This window comes from Sporobolomyces koalae (genome assembly GCF_050403365.1).
Source record: "Sporobolomyces koalae JCM15063 DNA, S_koalae_JCM15063T_v1_ctg8, whole genome shotgun sequence".
Taxonomy (NCBI): domain Eukaryota; kingdom Fungi; phylum Basidiomycota; class Microbotryomycetes; order Sporidiobolales; family Sporidiobolaceae; genus Sporobolomyces; species Sporobolomyces koalae.
The window spans coordinates 119445-138900 of NW_027481763.1; the positions used below are offsets into that span (position 1 = coordinate 119445).

The window sequence follows — 19456 nt, forward strand, 5'->3', positions numbered from 1 at the left end:
ACTCAACTTGCTCCGCTATACGACAAGCACGACTCTTCAGGCTTAGATCACTCGGGCGGCATCTCGTGCGACTTGAAAGTTAATGCCCATGTCGTCTCCAGCCCCGCCGTCGCCCTCGAAGCGTATCCTGCGCACCATTGTTACCGGAGCGCCGCCCACGGATTCAAAGACCCATGCTGACCGCTGGGGCATGCCAAATGGTCAAGAGACGAACATTCGAACAGCCTCTGGCGCGACGGGCGTAGGCGGCGCAAGGGTACGAGGGCTCGTAGACGAGTACGAGCGTAGCTTCTCCTCGAAACCTTACTCGGCCATGCCTCAAGCCGCAAGTTCCCCTATCAAGACCAACTTTGCATCGTCTCCGACATCTGTCGGACGCAACATTCCCGTTCTCACTTCGACCCAAGCGCCACAGCGTCCCCCGACTTCGACGCCCAATCCACGTAGCCCGACTACCGTACCCGCTTCCTTCTTCCAGATGCAACAAGCGCGCAGGACGCCTCCGGCTTCTCCCACCAGCGCCAAACTCCTCCTCGAATCGCCCATTGGGAAAGAGAATCAACCGCGTCTCGCGTTCCAGCCTTCTCCTCGGCCCCAACCCTCTCCACTCCCGCAACGCGCCCTCACGTCCATTGCCTATATCCCACCTGCGAGCGCGAGCAGTGGCAGCAGTGACGTGTCGACCGCGTTATCGGGTTTGAGCGGATTGACCCTCGAAACCATGGCCACGAGATCGAGCGGTTCAACCCATACGACCGAGTCCGCTTCCAATTCCGCGAGCGGCCCCTCCCTGCGCATTGCCTCCACTGTCGAACCTCGCGATAGCGCGACGGCCCGCACGGTGCCTGCGAATGAAATGCTGTATACCGCTCGACCTGCCGTGCCTCAGATCCTGCAAGTCGGACCTACGCCTCGCCGTCAAGCTGTTCCGACCCCGATCACTGCTCCAGCTGTTCTCAGCCCTAGTGGAGTGCCAGCTCCCTCTCCCCCTCTTCCGCCCCGAAGCCCTTGCGGCTCCTCGTTCGTAGAAGCACTTCCTGCATCATACCCATCGCGTTCGCCTACGACTTCGCCCCTTCCAGGGTTGTTGGCGAACGCATCTTCCACGTATATGCCTCTCCCTCTCGACAACCCGCTGCCTTCTCCGAAGCCGAACCAGGCCCAGCAAGCCGCTCGACCAAGACCGCGAGCGAGAGCTTCGACCCTTGGGTCGGGGCTCAAACCCTCCTTTGCATCGGAATCGCTCAAGGTCGAGACTGCAGATGAGAAACGAGCTCGGGTCGAGGAAGCATTCGACAAGCTGCTGGTAAGCCTTCCCTCTACGGAGATTCCCGTGGTTCAGGATGAGAACTGATCGTGCAATCATACACGTAGGACACTATGGAGCTACCCGATCGTAGTGTACGTACCAAGATGCAAGGGCTTGCCTTTCCGCTCAAGGAGGAGATGCTACGTTCAGCTGCAAACTCGACGGGTTCTCCCACATCTACCGCTTCCAGTCGACCTCGACATCAACGCGGCAAATCCTTCACCTCGTCGGATTTCCCACCTTCCAACATTGCCGTGTCAGCAACTGGTTCAACCAAGAAGGAGAGCGGGTTCAAGTCGACCTTCCTACGCAAGACCAAATCGAACCAATCTCTGCGCGCTTCGACTTCGAATGGCGTGTCCGCAGATGCGTCCAAGTCGTCGCACTCGCGCAACACTTCTGCTGCTTCAATCCTGTTCCGGAGCTTTGGTAAATCGGCAGGAGCTGCCGTCAGCAAGGAAGGACCGATTGAAGGCGAAGATGCAGCTTGGTGGGCCGAGAACCTTCGGTCCCTCCCATGCTCGCAGCTCTCCGTGAAGGAACTAGGAAGACTTCGAGGTCGATTGCGCAACGAGGCGCCAGGGTGAGCTCACGATGCTTTCGATGACGACGCATGTCGAGACCTAACTACAACCTTGATGCTTTGTCAGATGGGTCAACTCGTTCATCGAGGCTGGTGGATACAATGGCATGCTCGAGCGCCTGAAGGAGCTGCTCGAGATGGAGTGGCGGTACGTGTTGTCTTGCTGCCTCGGAGAGACAGCTGTCAGCTGACATTCTGGTTACACATCAACAGTGAGGAGCAACACGACGACCAAGTACTCCACGAACTGCTTCGTGCTTTCAAGGCGCTCACGCTCACAGCGGTAAGCATAGTTGCTCTCGCAATTTCGTAGATCGCAGCTGACTTCGCCGTTTGCACAGTGCGGTAAACGCGCTCTCGCCTCACACTACCCAACCCCGTTCCTGCCGATTGCTTCGCTCCTCTTTTCCGAGAAGCGTCCAGGCGACCTCCCCTGCCGTCAGATCCTCGTCGAACTGATCTTGGCAGTGTTCGATATTTGTCCGATCGATGCCGACACTCTGCCCAAGTCGGCGTGGTCATCGGCGGAGGTTTCCCTCGTGCCTGCATCGCATTCGCCTTCACCTCCTTCGTCATCACTCTTCTCGCCTAGCGCGCCTGGATCTGGCATCCGCAGGTACCAACGCAAGATCAAGTCGAGCGACAGCGATTCAGACTCGATCGAACGAGAAGAGGTGTTGACTTCGGAGCGGATCCTTTCGACACACCGGTTCCTGATCAGTTTGATGGAGGGTCCCCCTGACGAGAAGGAAGAAGCCAAGGTCGACTTTATCAAGCAGTCTCATCGCCCGAGGATTTTCAAGACCTGGGTCACAGAGATCGCTGACTGCGTTCGAGATTATTTCTGGTACGCCCCGACTGTTCAAACAGCGCGCGAGACGCCACGAACTGATCCCCGAGCTCGTCGCCGATCGCCACAGGATTTTCTGCCACTCTCAAAACCTGTTCTGGACGTTCGAGCAGCTCGACGTCGATGCGATCGAGGCACCCAAAGTTCCGAGTGGCATGACTGGAGGTGTCGAGTACGAGGCCATGGCGTATGCCGTGAGTCATTCTTCACCAGATCCCCGAAATCAGGAGTTTTCGTCAGCTGAACCAATTGTGCCCTGCCTCGTAGACTGCCCACTTGCGTCTGATCAACGCGATCGCGCGAACGTGTCCGACCGTCGAAGCAGCGTTCGCGTTTCACGATAATCTGTTCCAATCTGGTTTCGAACGAGTGCTCTTTGTACGTCGCAAGGCTGTTCCCCGTCAGTACGCGATGGTCAACTGACGACGTGATGCTCTCCCCTTCTTCCAGACTCTTCGTCGAGCGTCTCTAGTGTACTACCAATCGCTGCACCTCGAGATGAGTCGGTACATCTCGCTCGCGCGTTCGGCGCGGTTCAACCTCGGACCTCGGATCCTGAGCTGTCTCGATCGACGCTTCTTGCGTCAGGAGGAACTCATGGTCGTGCACATGATGGAGCAGAGGGAACACCAAACTCGTTCGGGAGCTCCTCAAATCGGTGCTGTCATGTGAAGACCCATGGGGCGGGAAAAAAAGGAAGCGCAAACAGATTCTCAAGTTGACTTGTTGTCTTGCTGCTGATTCGGACCCGTCTTTTGGTTTTCTTTCTTTCGTGTTCTCGCTCTTTTCATATCTTGCGTTTGTACTACTGCGTGTCATATCTGTTCCCTTTCGTCGAATGATGCAACTTTGTATTTTCTCTCTCGACGCTGTCGTGGGAGGACGGGTTTTTATTCGTTTGATGCTTACTGGCTGTCCGCTAATGCTCTGTAAGGATATTTGTGACAGTTGGCCAACGCATATACTGTACAACGTCAGATGAAAATGTTGATAGTGCGCACGTTCGGCTGCAAGTGGGAACCGAGTCTTGTACATCCTCTTCACGACCTCGTCCACCCCAACGGTAAGCTCGCGCGCCCAGTACTAGGACTTGTCGAGCCGAAGGAAGGATTCTTCGACGCCTCGACTGGAGCTCAGAGCAAGAAGCGCGGGCAGGTACTATCGCAACGCTGAAAGTTGCCGACAAGGACTTCACTCGGCTGGCTAGGCGCCAAGGCTCAGGAAGTCTAAGGATCAGCAGCGACTCGACCAGGTGCCCAACACGGGTCGACTGCCTGGGAAAGGATGGGCATGCAGGCTGGATGTTCGGGACGAACCCCTGACTGACTTGTTCGCTCCCCGTATCCCAGGCTGTTCTCTAGAATCATGTCGACCGAGTTCACACGCCAGCTACACCGACGACTCGTGTACCGTTTCCCAGCGCTCTTTGCAGACTTTGAAGACGTGAATCCCCATTCCGCTCGTCATCTCGCGTTGGAATCGGATCTGACCTTTGATTCGGTTCTTTAGGTCAATTCCGGCATCCTGAGTCAGGGATATGGAGCAACAGACGGAGCGCCTGCCCCAAACAATGGCCTGCAGACTCTCGGAGCTGATGCGACCAAAATCGAGCCAAAAGTCAGTATCCTACCTATTGCCCGCTTGCTGTCGTCGAACGGGAACTGAAACTGATAGATCGGTATACGTCCTCGGTCAGGTCTGGCTCGCTTCGGAGCGTACTCTCCTGTCCTGGTTCCGAGTTTCGCTCCTCTTGTCTTCGTTTGCGCTCGCCTTGTTCAACTCGGCATCGGAACAAGACACTTCGAGTCGTGTCATGGGATTCTTCTATGCTGTCATTGCAGTCGGTATGCTTGGATACTCATGGACGATGCATCGGATTCGACGATGGAGGATCGTGATGAGGTACCCTGGTCACCATGGTCAGGCAGATTTCTTTCCGGCCCTGTACTGTCAGAGTTTCGATTCGACCGTTGAATCCTCGTTCGGTGGTCATTAGATGAACTGTATGGTCCGATCATCGTTTGCGGACTCATCTTTGTGGCCGTTTTGACCAACTTTATCTTGCGGGTCAGGCATCGGTACGTTCTGACTATCGCTCTCTCGAAGTCAAGCATCATCCGCCGTGTACACGCAACTCATCTTTGACTCATGTTCTTTCGTCAGGGAGGAACTGCGAGATATCCCTTCGCCCAAGAACCCTTGGATTACAAGCTACACCTTGGTCAAATCCGTCTTTGTTGCGACCTCTCCTTCCGTGGTATCTCCATGATCGGTCAATATCAGAGCGACCCATACAAATTCAAAGAGTTTCCTCATGCTCATGCGATTCCAGACGAGGAAGAAAAGGAGGGGAAAGACAACAGCAAAAGAAAAAGAAAGCAACCGAAACAAGAAGGAGAGAGTCATATTTGAGAGGAAGCGATCAACCCTTGATCATCTCTTGCAGTTCTCCCGATTCTTGCATCTCTTTGACCACGTCGAGACCGCCGCAAAATTCTCCCTTGATGATCAATTGAGGGAAAGTCGGCCACTCGTTGATCTCCTTGAGCTCTGTTTCAAAACCGCACACATTCCGAAACATGTCAGTATCACGCTTGCGGGCAATCTAGAGAAGAAACGTACTCTGTCGGACTCCCTCGTCAGCAAGAATGTCAAACGTCGTGTAGTCGAGACCTTCGTCGTTGAGGATGCCGACAATTTTTTGCGAGAAGCCACACCTGAAGATCCAAAAACAGAGTTGAGTCGATATTCTAGAGAACGAAGCGACCATTTGGACGTTACCTGGGCGTATTCCGGTCTCCCTTCATGAACAAGACAATGTCACTCTGCTTCATCAATTCTTGACACCTCTGGGTCAAATCTTCTTCCGATTCCTCCGACTCGTCGGGATCGTAGCCTGCACCTCCTGCGACCGTTCCACCTGCACCAGCCGTACCGTTCGCCTGTTCGCCCGGTTGGTACACGGTTTTTGCCGCGAGTGGGGTTTGCGACGAAGTCGATAGGGCCGAAGGCTTCGAAGCGTGAGATTTGATCGCGGCCGAAAGAACCGAAGGTTGAGCTCCCGACAATCGAGTCAGAAGAGTGTGTCCCTGGTCCCAACGGAGGAATCAGGTCAGCTCGAGGATCTCTTTTCGACGCACGAGAGAGCGAATTATGAGGGGGGGAAATTTAGACGAACTCGCAAGAGGATAAAGTACGGCACAGCGTCGACTTCGAACGATTCCGAGATATCTGGAAGTGCCTCAGCTTCGACCTGCACCGGGTGGAATCGTTATCGAGGGGCCAGATCAGTCAGCATTCGGCAAGAGATGTGCGGATGTCATCATCTCGTTTCGGTCGGCAACGCCACCAGCACATGAGGAGAATGGCTAGAGGGCTCACCGAAAGGAAGAGGACGTTTGACCACCGCTTGGCGAGCTCCTCGGTGACTCCGTCCATCGTCTTGCATGGTTCAGCCCAAGTCGCACGAAAGTACAGCACCGAAACTCGCTCGAGGTCCTTGGACAGCTCTTGCTGGAAGTGCTCGGGTGACTCGACAATAACGTAGTTTGCGAGCGTAGACATGGTCGACAGCGATGAGTAAACGCGAGATGGACAAATCGTTGATCAGCGTTAAATTCCATAGCTTGTACCCTTTTGGTTATTTGTAGTCGATTAGATCTCAAATCTGGAAATCGGAATTGCGTCAATTCAGAGATAATCTGCTGACTCTCTCGGGACGATGCTATGAAGATGCCCGAGGATCTGAAAATTATTCGTGGATAGTAGCGCTGCCAAGGTCGTGCGCGCGAATGTTTGACACCTTCGCCGACGCCGACATACCGAAATATTCTCGCGGCTGTTGCTGCAAATCGACTTTTACCGAGCGATCAGAAACAATAGAATACGTGAAAGCATGTTATTCAAGACGAGTTCCCGCATCAAATCTATATAGGCTTTGGTCATTCGATGAGACAGACTAGCTTCGAGGTCTCGGCGATCTATCGACATCTCACTCTCTCGCTTCGTTCTGGCGTCTATGCTGCGCAAATCGATGTGGATAATATTGCAACGATCGCAATTCGGAGATTGGTCTAGGTGCCGAAAGAGCCCGACTTGATCCAAGCTTGCGGCAAATCGCCCACGAGATCGTACCAAGTCCTCTCGACCGCCACGAGTTCACTCTGAACCTTCTTGTTGCTCTTGGTCGTTGTCCGTCCAGCTTTTGTAGTCGAGAGATCGGTCGAGATGAACTCGAATAGGTACAGAGGTTGGTACTTCCTCGTGACTTTGATGTCCACCATTGCCGCCGCCGCTCCTCCTGCAACTGACGATTCAATCGGGAGAGGTTCGTCCTCCTCCCTCGCGCGTTTCCGATCAGCTTCCAGTCGATGTTGCTGTTTCTTCTTGTTCTTCTTGACCGTTCCAGTGACACCAAAGTTGGTGTTGCGCAATTCATCAAGATCGATTTTCGCGACCCAGTTTGCTCCCCACACGAGTGCAACGAGGTTCTGCGTGGCCGAACAAGGTTCGAACGTGACGCCGAGCGAAGGTTCCCGAATGTCGGTGAGCGAGTTGTACTTTGCTGAAGACAGTGGAAGAGACCACGGGTGGAATCTTCGTGAAGTGAGTCCGTAAAGGAGGAGGATGTTGGTCGCGAAAGTCAGTAGGAGAGTCGGTTCGATCGATGAGGAACTAGGTAGGAACGTGAGTGCAGTTGGCACACTTGGTGGTGTTGGCAGCGTGAGGTAGTGCTATAGGGGCAACCCGAGTAAGTACGTACTATCAAACACGCGAAAACCAATAGAGGGTCAAGAGTCCTTACTTTCCGCTGCTCGAGATCGTAGACCTCGACTGTTCGCTCCAGGTCTGCTGTGGCCAACCATTTGCCATCGTCCGACACCGTCATGGCGACGATCGAGCCGGGTCCTTTCGAGCTCTGTGGCGATACCGAGGCGAGTCCTGCTTCCGAGTCCTCCTCATCGTCCGAATCGGAAGCGCGTCCATTCATCTCGACGTCTCCATTCGCCTGCTTCTTCTTGTCCTCAAAGGCTTTTCGACCCGCTCCAAACACGGCGACAACTTCAAAGTCTTCTTCTTGCCGGAGTTCGATCGCGACGACAGTCGATTCGAACGCGCTCGACAAGAGAAGTCGGTCCGAGTCGGCCGAGAACTGGATGCAGCTCGAGCCGGTGCCGAGAGATGTCGAGATTGATGCTGCAAGAGTCGAAAGGAACGTCTTTTGTCGTTTTGGCACAAGATCTCGCGAACGCTGAAACGTGTTCAACAGATATGTCAGTTGGTGATGTCAGAAGCGTGACAAGAGGAAGATGACAGGAGCATACAGAAGCGGTCGACAATCTGTACAGTTTCGTCTCGTAAAGATCCGAAACTGCGAGCCACTTTCCATTAGGGGAGATTGCGCTAGCAATCAAGTTCGTTTGCGTCTGGAAAAAAGGAGCGGGACACGTGTCAGATGATAAGTCGAGAGCACACGCGATGAAGGGAGCGCGCGACATGCCTTGAATTCGAGATCGATCAGTTTCTCCCACCCGCCGCTTTGGGTTCTCCTCGCCGCGACATCGTCCTCATCATCCTCACTGTCTGCTTCGCTATGACTCTCGTCCTCTGGTACTCGCTCAGCAGTTGTCGAGGGTTGGCCCAGCCTCCAGATCCCGACACTCCTCTCTCTCCTTCCGATCAGAAGCCTTCCAAGATCTTTGCTCGGTTGCGTAGTGACTGAGAAAGGTCCGGATCGTTGAGGAACGTAACTCGCTCGACGATGCACAGTGTGTTCGAACGTGATCGCGACGTTGTTCGAGACAGGGTTCGCCGGAGGCAGTTGACGCTTCGATGACGAGGACGAAGGGATCGGGTTCGCAACGGGAGTGAGGATGAGCGAGAGATCGAGTCCTGCCGACGTCATGACGGGTACGAGCGAAGACTTGTTCGACGTCGAAGCTGAAGAAGAGGTTGACGCAGAGGCAAACGGTTCGTAAGGCGGCGAAACGACGATTGCCCTCACATCGTGCGAGTGCAACCTCCTGCCGCTCGATTGAATCCACCTCGCGTTCGCGGCAACGTCATGGTCCCGACTCCTCGCAACCGCAACCTGTCGGAATTCGACCGTCTTCTGGTCGATGCCCGACGTGAAGATTGAACTGCCATCCGTGCCAACTGCCAAGCACAACACGTCCGCCTTGTGACCTTTGAAGCTTTGCAATTGTGTTCCCATCTCGCCGTCCCAGAATTTGACGTTGCCCATACTGTCTCCACTGACGACTGTGCCGTCTTTCAAAGTCGACAAAGCCCACACGACGGTGTGTTCTCCCTTGAGTCGATCGAGGGTCATCCGCAGCGTTCCACGCCAAGGTCCGAGACCCGAAGATGTTGCCGGTGCGTCGAATCGGCGAATCGTCGAGTTTGAGCAACCCGCCAACAGGTAAGATTCGGGTCGAGTAGCGAATTTGGCAAGCGGGTCTGCAAGAGCAACGACGGAATTGTCAACGAGATTCTGCGCTGTTTGAGAAAACCAGTGGGAGCACTCACTGGTTGATTTCGCTCGAGTACCCTCGACTTGCATGTCTTCATCGTCGTCGTCTCCGTCGTCGAGATCAAGGTGGAAGGGTTTCGGTGGACCCCATGCCAAACTCAGTGCTCTCACTTTGCCAGGTCCACCCACCTCAATCTTGTTGACCAGTTCCAACTCTCCGTCGAGAATGTTCAATAGCCGGATAGTCGAGTCTTCGCACGCGATCGCGAGAGTCGAACTCGTGGGACTCGCCGACAGGGCGAAAATCGGAGGCAGGGTCGGTAGAGTTGACTATTTGTTGAGGACATGCCAATCGACAAGGTCAGCATTTCGATCGAATTCGAATGTTGCAGGAAAAGAGATTACCTTGATCATGCCAACAGCTTTTCCAGATCCAGGTCCTCCCCATTCCCACTCGACGAGTTCACTACCCAGTCCTCCTACTCCAAACAACCTGAGGCCTTTGCCACCTCGGGTCAGGCTGTCGACCTCTTTCGAAGCTTCTTCGACATCGTCCGAGTACATTGCGAGATCGGCACTCGAGAGGGTCGTCTGGTGAGTCCAGGTGAGGTGAGACAGGAGCGAGACTGCAGGTTTGCGACCCGAACTCGAGCTCGAAGAGCTGTCGGGAACCGGAAACGAACTGGGCAGAGTCTAAAACAGAGAGCTCTCAAGGGTTCAGCCACGTTTTGCCCGTGTTTGCGGGTCGACACATAAGTGAGAGTAACTGACTCTCCATAGAACCCAGCCAGGGTATCCACCCCACACCATGAGTTCGACTTGACCGTTGCTGCGTCCGACGGCCAACACGCCTCGTTCGCTCGCTCCACATCCGAGTACGCGCGCGTCGAACGAACTGGGCGTCAACGACAGCGACGTGATACTCGCAGGCGTGTGATCTGGGAACCGACAGCGGTGGAGTGGAACTGATTTCGACGACTTTTTGATCGGTTCGAACCCGTCGAGCGCGACTCGAACGCTCGAGTTGTTCGCGTCCATCTCTGCTCTACGAATCCCGAGCTCCGAGGTAGTTGAAGTGCCGGACGCTCTGTTGTAGAGAGCGGGTTGTGATCGTTGGCGAGCGGATGCGACGAGTTCTCATCTTTTTTTACTCGGGCTTCGTGCATATATTCAACTACGTTTATAAAAGAATCCTTACGAGTGACAACAAAGTACGAGTACAACAGACCCAAGCGACTAGGTATCACGTCTCCCATACCACTTTGCCCTGCTCCCATTTCTCCAATCCGCCCAACCGCTTGTGACTGACCTTGCGCACTTCGCGGTACCGTTTCAAGAACTGGTCGAGGTCGAGGTCCTCGGCTGTTCGATTTCGATCGCCACTATGTTCATGATCGTCGGGACTCGAGAGCCAATTGTGCAACAGCTGTTCCGACAGATGTTCCTGCATAGAACTCGCGGCTCGTAACCGATTCAATTGAACGTCTTGCGAGAATCGCTGTCACGGATCGTTACCCCCTTTGCGTCAGTCTCCCAACTGTCATTTGGTAGAGAACAAGTTGTCATTGTTACCCTGTACGCGTCATGTTGCGCTTCTGCGAGCAGTTGAGATCGATGTCGTAGCTGCACCGCTTCGTCAAACAAGGCTTTCGTCTCGGACCGCAACTCGTCGAGAACCGGTTTCAACTCTTGACTCTTGCCTAGACATTGTCCCAAACCCAGGGTCAGAACACAGCAAGCAACGGCTGAGAGAGGAAATTTCACGGACGCGCGAGTTCGAGGTTCTGTTCGATTTGATGCGCAACGGCCTCGTGCAGTGAGACGGGCTGTGCGAGCTCTGTGTGAAAGTACGCATCAAAGTACGCGTCGTCTTCCAATAACGCTTGCAGCTCTTCTCGGCTGCAAACCTCGGAAGGGTGAGCGTCACTGCTTGCAAATTCCGAGATGAGAAACGGACTGACTTGAGATTTGCGACGTCCGGAAAGTCGCGAGCGAGCGCGTCTTGGATTGCTGGGGCAGTGGTCGACTGCGAGTCCGTGCGTTGGTGAGCAGCATGTCGAGCGGGATGAGGTGGGGGAGAAGCGTGCCGTGCGCCTTGCAGCGTGTCGAACCGAGGCACTGGGGGCGGATGTGGTAGGCTTGACGATACATCGCTCATCGCTGGGGTCCTCTCGAGAGGGTGAAAGGAGGAAGAGCCGACACGGCTGCTCTGGAACTTTCAACCTTCGACTGTGTCTTCCACCATGCCTCCCATTCGAGATCCACCATCGAATCGATACCTGTTGTTGTCCATCTTGGTGCTCGTGTCGATCTTGCTGTACCTGACGACCCACCGCCCCGAGACTCGCTTCATCCCTGCCTCGTCCTCTCGTGCTCCTGCTTCAAACGCGAAAGCTGCACTAGCCCGCGCCGAACACAGCGCTGCCCAAAGACCACTCGTCGTACCTGCTTCCGACGCTACAAATGTCCCACAAGATCGCATCATTAAACATCGTATCGTCGCGAGCAAGTTGCTCTCCCTCCTCTAGATCATTGTGACGCGACTGACCACTCTTTGATACTCTATACAGTTGGAGATATCCATGGCGACTACTCGGCCCTGACCAAGATCCTGCGCAAGGCAGCACTGATCGACCTCAAAGGTCACTGGATCGGAGGCCAAACGATCCTCGTCCAAACCGGCGACATTGTCGATCGAGGCGCCGACACGATCCTGTGCTACCGCTTCATGCAGACCCTGAGACCGTTGGCAGAGAAAGCCGGAGGCGCCGTCGTCTCGCTTCTCGGCAACCACGAGATTGTCAGTTCCCATTCTCGTTTTTTTTTCGATTCATTGCTGTACCTAATCACGTCGCGTAATCCAGATGAACGCTCTCGGAGATTGGAGGTACGTCAGTGCGGCCGACATTCAATCGTTTGGAGGCGAGCGCAATCGTCGCCATGCACTCTTGTCGGGCTGGATCGGGCAAGAATGGCGAGCAAACTACTCGATCACGGCGAGGGTACCCTACTTGACCCACACGTTCCCAACCGAGTCTTCCGTCATCGAGTTGCCCACGAGTCGCAAAGGTGAATCAGACAAGCGCTTCGTGTTGGACCCGGAACCTCGTCACTCCGACGCAGACGACGACGAGGCAGGCGCGATCTCGTTCGTGCATGGTGGCATCATTCCCGAATACCTCGCCATGCTCGACTCGTCTTCAACCGGTCCCATCTCGACCATCAATCGCATCGGTCATTCGATCCTGACTTCTCTCGTCGAACATCCCAACTCGCAACCGTTGTCACTCCCACGAGATGCGTCGACTGAACAGCGAGTGTTTTGGTCTGAACGAGGACCAATGTGGAACCGAGAGTTTGCGATGGATCAAGACGAACTGTCGATCTGCAAACGAGTCGCCGAAACGTGCAAGCGACTCAAAGTGCGTCGATTGGTCATGGGACACACTCCGAACTTTGAGGGCATCGTAGAGAGGTGTCAAGGCAGAGTCTTGCTGATCGATACGGGTGAGAGGGCTTTTACCTGAGACCTCGATAAAAAGCTGTTCCTTGTCACTGATTCAGAATAATTCTCTGATACTAGGCATCTCGAAGGCGTATGGAGGGTCTCATTCGTTCCTCGAGATCCAACACACCCTTACCCCGAAATCGCTTTCCTCTTCGACTTCGTACAACGAAGTCACGACTCCTGTCCTCGCGCACGAGGACAATTTGTGGGTCGAGAAGGAGGTCGTCAAGGCGGTGTACGAGGATCAAGGGAGACAAGAGGAAATTCTTGTCGATTTTGAAAGGGTGGTCGAGATTCGTTGAACCCGGTCAGACAATTGGAACGTCACATTTGTACATACGAATCCTTTGTAATTCATGGCGATTTGTGTCTTGATCAGAGAGCGAGGATCGTAATAATCAGGGGTCGTTTTTACAACGCAAAAAGTGAATTCCGCAAGTGAGACAGATGAGAAACAGCCGACGGAAAAAAGTCTCGAGCCCATCCGCCGCTCTCCAGGCCTCGCACCCGGCACCCCGACACAGACGCCTGACACAATTATGCCAGGCAAGAAACGACCTACTTCAGCCAAGACGAGCGCCTTGTCGAAGCGACACAAATCTGGAGGAGGCGCAAGTGGAGGAGGACCTTCGAGTTCATCAACCAACACTCGAGGCAAACCCTCGGCCGCCCCGAAGCAGACTGGCAATGGATCCGTGTTTGCTTCGATCGATCAAGGGACCAACCGAGGCGCGTACAAAGCGCTCGATGGAGTCAAGAAGGACAAGAAGGGCAAAGGACCTCTCTTCATCCCCGTACCGGGAGTGAAACCTGAACGCAAACCTGATTCGGATCAAGATACGAGCAGCGAGCGAGATGGTGAAGAAGCTGCAAGCAATGACGACAGCGACGAGGAGAGTGAAGAGGGCAGGATGGACGTCGACGAGGATCTGCTCGATGGTGAAGGGGTCGAGTTCTTGACCAAACTCGACCAGAAAGGCATGTCTGCGTCACGACCAACGATCGCTCAGGCGTACAAACAGGACAAGAAGGACCAGCCCCTTCAGAACCAACGCAAACCTTCAGCTTACTCGATCCCGGCTCCAGCTCCCCTTCCGACCAAATCGGAACTGAAAGCGGCCAAGAAACGTGACATCGAGAAGAAGAAGAAGCGCAAATTACTCGGAGACGACTATGTCTCGTCTGCTGACGAGAGTGGAGACGACGATGTCGCCAAGGGTTCTGGCGGCAAGGTCAACCCGGAAGGAGAACTCGTCGACGATCTCGAGAGCGACGATTTCGCGTTCGGATCCGGTAGCGATGATGACGATCTGAGCATCATGAGTGACTGGAGTGACAAAAACCTCGACGACATGAGCGACATGAGCAACATGAGCGATCTCGAAGGATTGTCTGATCTCGATGACGACGACGAGGAGGGCCTATGGAGCGACGAGGACGGCAGCGAGGACAGTGAACCCAAGTTTGACTCTGAAGAAGAGTTGGGCGGAGACGACCTTTCACAGGACGAGGAGGACAGCGGAATTGACGACGATGATGATGACGAGCCACCGCCATTGATCAAGAAGCCGAAAAAGACTCAGATTGACGACGACCTCGAAGCCAAGTACGAAGCGCGAAAACCGCTGCAGAAAGCTGAATCAAAACCCAAACCGACAAAACTGCCGACGATCGAGAACGGCAAAGTCGTCAAATCGACCGAGACGCTCGACATTGCCCCCGACTCGGACGATGATTTCACCGAGGAGGAGGAAGTGAAGCCGAAGAAGGAGAAGGAGTACAGGAGTGATCCGCTTGGACAGCGATTCGGTCGACCGGCTGTCAGGCAGCTGCTTGAGATCAAGAACAAGAAGGAGCGAGTCCAGAAGGCGCGGGAAGAGATCGCTGATCTCGGTCGAGAAGCGGCCGGAACGGGAGAAGGCGAAGGAGGACTCAACTTGCTCAAGCGGTTACTGTCACTCATGGCACCCAAGTTCAACTCGTCGTCGGCAGCGAAGAGTGCGGGTGAGAAGCCAATCATGATCGACCGCGAGATCCGTGTCATGGCTCTCGTCAGTCTGTTGGCGGTCTTCATCGACGTGGTTCCGTGAGTATCGCTCGAGTCATCTCACTTTTCGGTTCAACAAAGAACTGAATTATCAAAATCTCATGTCCAGGGGCTACCGGATCCGCGCCCTGAGTGAAGCCGAAAAGGAGACCAAAGTCAGTCAAATCGTCGCGCGCCAACGAGAATGGGAGGACGGACTCGTCTCGACTTATAAGAAGTTCCTCGAAGTGTGCGAGCACGAAGTGACGGGTGAGTTGCTCTTTGTCGAGCCTTCTTGCGCTTGTTCCGCTACTGACTCTTGTATGGTATACCGTTAGAGGACTCGCCGCTCGCTCCTGCTGCTTTGCATTCGCTGTGTACTCTTGTCAAGGAGAAACCTGACTTCAATTTCGCCGTCAACATCATGGACATTATCGTCAAGCGAGTCGGTCGAAAAGGATGGGATGATGTACAGTCTTTCTCACTGAAATGAGTTTGATTTGACGCCCAGCTGATCCCGGTTTATTCGTTCTAGGGCCACCAAATGTGCCTCGACACAATCATTCACCTGTTCCAAACGGACAAGACGACGACCGCTTCCAACTCTCTGCATCTCGTGCGCCTGATATCGCGACTTGTGCGCGCGCGGCACTTCGCTGTTCGACCTGAAGTCATTTCATCGCTGCTGAATCTGCGCCTCAAGGACGAGCTCGGAGGAGGACGAGTGCGGGCTTCTGCCGATGCCGTCTACCGCGAGAAGGAAGGGCGCAAGGGTATGGTGCGGTGGAACCAGGAGAAGAACCACAAGGGACGAAGAGGTGGCAAAGCGAAAGAGGCCATGGCCAAGAAGGGCAGCAAAAAGGCTCGTGAGGCGCGCAAAGAACAGTACGCCGTCGAGAAGGAGATGCGGGAAGCAGAGGGCGAGATCAACTCGGAGGAGCGTGAGCGCAACATGACGGAGACGCTCAAGCTCCTGTTCGCGCTGTACTTCAGGATCGTCAAGCTTGACTATCGATCACCCCTCTTGCCTACGGCACTAGAGGGTCTCGCTCGGTTCGCGCACCTGGTCAACATCGACTTCTTCCGGGATCTGCTCGAAGTGCTCAAAGGCATCATCAAGCGGGGAGTGGAGGACTTTGCTGAGGACGATGAGGAGGAGGAGACTGGCACGGCACTCTCGTCGACCCGGAACGATACGCGAGAGAGGCTGCTCTGTATTGTCACGGCATTCGAGCTGCTACAGGGTCAAGGTGAGCCCGCGATCTTGCACTCGTTCTCCCGAGAACTCAAGGTATTGATCGAACGAATTGCTCCCTAGGTGAATCTCTCAACATCGATCTTGGCGATTTCGTCTCCGCTCTGTACGCGATCATCCTGCCGCTCGCACTTTCGCCGACATTGGAGGAAGCGCCCTACCTCGCTCGCAATTCCATGACTCTCTCGCACCGGCAGACGCACAAACTCGCACAAACTGAAGCAGACCTTCTCTTCCGAGCGCTTTCTGCGGTGTTCCTGATCCCTCGCTCCCTTCCTTCGCTCGTGCGCACCATGGCGTTCTCGAAACGACTCCTCACCTCTTCCCTCAATTGGCCTTCCACCTCACAACTCCGCACGCTTGGCTTCCTGAGATCGCTGTTGATCAAGGAGCCGCGGCTCGAAGCGATGCTTGAAACCTCGGACCGCCGGATCGATGGACGGTGGAAAGGACATGTCGATGAACCCGAAACTGCTCAACCCGAGAGCACGTGTTGGTTCGAGGGCGTCATGCTGTATAGGTTGCACCCGGATCCCAAAGTCAGGGAAGAAGCGAAGAAGCTCATGACCTATTCGAAGAGCGATTGATTTCCTTTGTTGCCGACAATGCATCACATTTTGCTACCCCGTTCAAGCCCGTACACGAGAGCACGTTCTCGTGCCATGTCATTTTTGCCATCACTTTCGCTCAAGAGTCGTTCGAGCGAAGTCTCAATATCTCTTGACCCCCCGATTTCAATCCACTGCGAAACTAGCCAGCGGTCGAGATCTGCTTCATGCCGTCCTTTGTTCGTGCTCCACGTTGCCTGCTCGATCAGATACGTCGTCGATGCGATGTACCCCAGCAAGAACAAAAGTGGTCTCGACATGCGTGGTTCCGGCCCCTTACGCCGCTCAGGTTCGAGGTAACTTTGTGCGGTCCGCTCCAGAAGCTGCAGCCTTGCTTCGCTCTTTTCGACAGCCGCAGCAAGGTGGGAGGCATCGGCGAGCACTGACCGAGACCACTGCTCGGCGATAGCTCTGTCAGGTCATGATTGCGGAAACCCTCGCGAAATAGCTTACGGCGACAAAATCTCTGACAGCCTGTCCTTTCGTCTGAATAATGACTCTGACAACGTCAAGCGAGAGAACAGAAGTCGTGCTTTCAGGTTCGTCAAGCAACGATCGTCAGGAGTTGCACACCATGAAAGTTCGAAAAGCGGAGGTAACGGCTTACCCTTCCCAGATCCGCTCGACATTGGCATCTGCAATGATCCTGCGAGGCAAGAGACATGTCTGTATCAGCTCAATGCCAGAACGACCTGGAATGCCAAGCCTTAGAGCCTGAGCACTTGCCTCGCGAACTGGTTTTCGACCATGTAGCCTTGCCCTCCGAGGGAAGCCATGAGATCAGGTAGTTCGGTCGTGCAAATCTCAGCTGCGAAGCTTTTCACGACGGGCGTCAGAAGTCGCAACCTCGATTTCTCCTCTTCCCCGAATTGCTCGCCGAGGACTTCGCTACGACCGAGTAACCGAATTGCGCCAAAAACGAGGTGAAGCGTTGCTCGATGCGTTAGTTCCGCTTTAACGAGAGCGTTCGTGTGCATCGCATTATTGGCCAAGAGCTGGTTGGTACCTCCAGCGATGTGTCGTACTTTGGCGAAAGCTTTGGCGATGACGAGTCCACGACGGAGGCTCGCAACGCAAGACAATGACGAATGTAGCCTGGTGATGTTGAGGACTGTCGAGATTGTGCGTACGCCAGAACCCAGAGGGCCTACGAGTCGAGCTCGACAATTCGCGACAGAAAGCTCAGCAGTCGGCAAGGCCTGTTACCAATCGCCGACTCTTGCTCAGAAAAACGACTGAACAGCATCGAGCCATCCGCGCTCTTTGAGCGCTCACCTTGGTTCCAAACTTCTTCTTGAGCCTGTGAATGTGTACGCCGTTTGTACGTCCAGCTTCATCTCTGAGCTCGATCAGGAACAGCGACAGGCCTTTCGAACCAGCCGCCGGTTCGCCCGTTCGAGCCAAAGCGAGTGCGACATGGCCATCGGTTGCTGAACTGAACCACTTGAAGCCATCGAGTACGAACCAATCGCCCGGCGACGTGCGGGCGGGATCTTCGGGGCGCGCAACGGTCTCGGTCAGGCTCACGTCGCTTCCACCGGTGCGCTCGGTCATCCATTGTCCTGCGATGAAAGCTTCTTGCGGGTTCCAACTGTGATGTGTACAGACCCAGTTGGTCGAATTTCGATTACGAGTTTCAAAGCGTGAGCGAAAAGACTGACCTTGTGAGCTTTGGCAGAATGTTCTCCTTCATTTGCTGCGTGCCTGCAAGTTCGAGCACTCTCGCCGCGCCGTCGGTCATTGAGATTGGACAGCCAACGTCTGTCGTGGTCGCAGAGCAAGCAAGATGTCGCTAGGAGTTCAGCTTATGGCGAAGCACAGCAAATCCTGAACGACTCACAGAGTCCTTCGGGTGCGAATAGGTAAGCCTACGCTTTTCAAATCATGTCAGTGGCTCGAGGAAGCGGTGGAAGGATCAAGAACTACGCACTTTGGCGAATGCCCTCGTTCGACTGAATTCGCCTTCTTTGCGCTCAAACGAGATGGCAACCAACCCTTCCTCGATCGCAACTTGTTTCAACTGTCTCCAGCTCTCGCTAGTTTCGAGTGTGTCAATTCGTTGTCCCCACTGATCGTACTGGGTCAAAGTAGGTTCGATGGAGGCAGGCATCGAATCAATCGGTAGTGCCCAGCGTCGAATCGCTGGAATCCTTTCCCAGATGGCTTGATCAGCAATGAGTTCTAGCTGAAAGAGAGAATTGCAAAAACCTCACGCCCTGCGAGTCGTCGCTCAAACGCCTCGAATTCGAGTTCGATTTCATTGAAAATCGACGCGGGCAGAGTTCGCTCGAGCAGTGCACGCAATGCGGGGTCGTCGCTGTAAGCTCGTGTGAGTGTCAACGGATTCTGCTGGAATCCTTCTTCGATCTTCATGGCTTGTGGGTCAAGAATGAAACGTCGCCGTCCCCGTCGACTTTCGGACTAAGTGGGGCGCAAGTTGTTCTTGACTTTCAACAGAGAAGCTCCTTTCCTCCAGTCTGGGCTATCAGAGTGTATCGACCGCATCGAGTAAGCTTGACATACATCTGGAGAATCTTTACGCGGGAAGAAGATCAACAAGTTTGGATCCCTCGAATGTATTAGAAGTCGAAATTGATTAGGATTAGCGTGCTATTGAGAAGAAAGAAAAAAGGGTATGGCAAGGTGAAGGAGCCAGAAGAAGGGCGGTATTGAGTGGAGATGTATCCAGTATGGCGGGTCTGAGAATGGAAGAGGGAGTGAAATGATCGGAAGCAGGGAGAGAAGAAATAAACACGAGAAAGCGGTCGAAACTTCGAGTGGGTAACGAGAGGCAAAAAGGACAGGGTTCGACGGTGGAAAAAAGAATCAACAGGAAGAAGGGTAT

The 19456-nt window shown here is 54.3% G+C and overlaps 8 protein-coding genes across 8 annotated transcripts; 4 read left to right on the plus strand and 4 right to left on the minus strand.

Annotated features, from left to right (window-relative positions):
• Positions 1-88: 88 nt before the first annotated feature.
• JCM15063_004674 (uncharacterized protein) lies at positions 89-3414 on the plus strand (the record flags this gene model as incomplete). Its single annotated transcript, XM_076677334.1, has 8 exons — positions 89-1306; positions 1375-1892; positions 1960-2040; positions 2106-2175; positions 2234-2739; positions 2813-2936; positions 3010-3120; positions 3193-3414. The coding sequence occupies 8 exons, from the start codon at positions 89-91 to the stop codon at positions 3412-3414; spliced, it is 2850 nt and encodes a 949-aa protein (XP_076535420.1).
• Positions 3415-4107: 693 nt separating this feature from the next.
• On the plus strand, positions 4108-5011 carry JCM15063_004675 (uncharacterized protein; the record flags this gene model as incomplete). Its single annotated transcript, XM_076677335.1, has 5 exons — positions 4108-4185; positions 4252-4359; positions 4439-4661; positions 4739-4820; positions 4906-5011. 5 exons carry the CDS (start codon positions 4108-4110, stop codon positions 5009-5011), a joined length of 597 nt encoding a protein of 198 aa, XP_076535421.1.
• Positions 5012-5164: 153 nt separating this feature from the next.
• Positions 5165-6306, minus strand: JCM15063_004676 (PICOT family protein; the record flags this gene model as incomplete). Its single annotated transcript, XM_076677336.1, has 5 exons — positions 5165-5292; positions 5365-5459; positions 5524-5831; positions 5921-5995; positions 6124-6306. The coding sequence occupies 5 exons, from the start codon at positions 6304-6306 to the stop codon at positions 5165-5167; spliced, it is 789 nt and encodes a 262-aa protein (XP_076535422.1).
• A 509-nt stretch (positions 6307-6815) lies between these two features.
• On the minus strand, positions 6816-10252 carry UTP4 (small subunit rRNA maturation protein UTP4; the record flags this gene model as incomplete). The annotated part of the gene is made up of 7 exons (XM_076677337.1): positions 6816-7475; positions 7547-7993; positions 8067-8168; positions 8243-9201; positions 9271-9544; positions 9620-9907; positions 9986-10252. 7 exons carry the CDS (start codon positions 10250-10252, stop codon positions 6816-6818), a joined length of 2997 nt encoding a protein of 998 aa, XP_076535423.1.
• A 205-nt stretch (positions 10253-10457) lies between these two features.
• On the minus strand, positions 10458-11372 carry JCM15063_004678 (vacuolar protein sorting family 37 protein; the record flags this gene model as incomplete). The annotated part of the gene is made up of 4 exons (XM_076677338.1): positions 10458-10712; positions 10787-10914; positions 10983-11113; positions 11176-11372. The coding sequence occupies 4 exons, from the start codon at positions 11370-11372 to the stop codon at positions 10458-10460; spliced, it is 711 nt and encodes a 236-aa protein (XP_076535424.1).
• An 85-nt stretch (positions 11373-11457) lies between these two features.
• JCM15063_004679 (uncharacterized protein) lies at positions 11458-13024 on the plus strand (the record flags this gene model as incomplete). Its single annotated transcript, XM_076677339.1, has 4 exons — positions 11458-11719; positions 11785-12014; positions 12079-12721; positions 12798-13024. The coding sequence occupies 4 exons, from the start codon at positions 11458-11460 to the stop codon at positions 13022-13024; spliced, it is 1362 nt and encodes a 453-aa protein (XP_076535425.1).
• A 237-nt stretch (positions 13025-13261) lies between these two features.
• On the plus strand, positions 13262-16590 carry NOC3 (Noc3p; the record flags this gene model as incomplete). The annotated part of the gene is made up of 5 exons (XM_076677340.1): positions 13262-14808; positions 14879-15018; positions 15087-15217; positions 15284-15998; positions 16067-16590. The coding sequence occupies 5 exons, from the start codon at positions 13262-13264 to the stop codon at positions 16588-16590; spliced, it is 3057 nt and encodes a 1018-aa protein (XP_076535426.1).
• A 23-nt stretch (positions 16591-16613) lies between these two features.
• Positions 16614-18984, minus strand: JCM15063_004681 (uncharacterized protein; the record flags this gene model as incomplete). Its single annotated transcript, XM_076677341.1, has 9 exons — positions 16614-17006; positions 17065-17143; positions 17219-17257; positions 17338-17810; positions 17887-18202; positions 18273-18372; positions 18452-18479; positions 18542-18753; positions 18825-18984. The coding sequence occupies 9 exons, from the start codon at positions 18982-18984 to the stop codon at positions 16614-16616; spliced, it is 1800 nt and encodes a 599-aa protein (XP_076535427.1).
• Between the last annotated feature and the right edge of the window lie 472 nt (positions 18985-19456).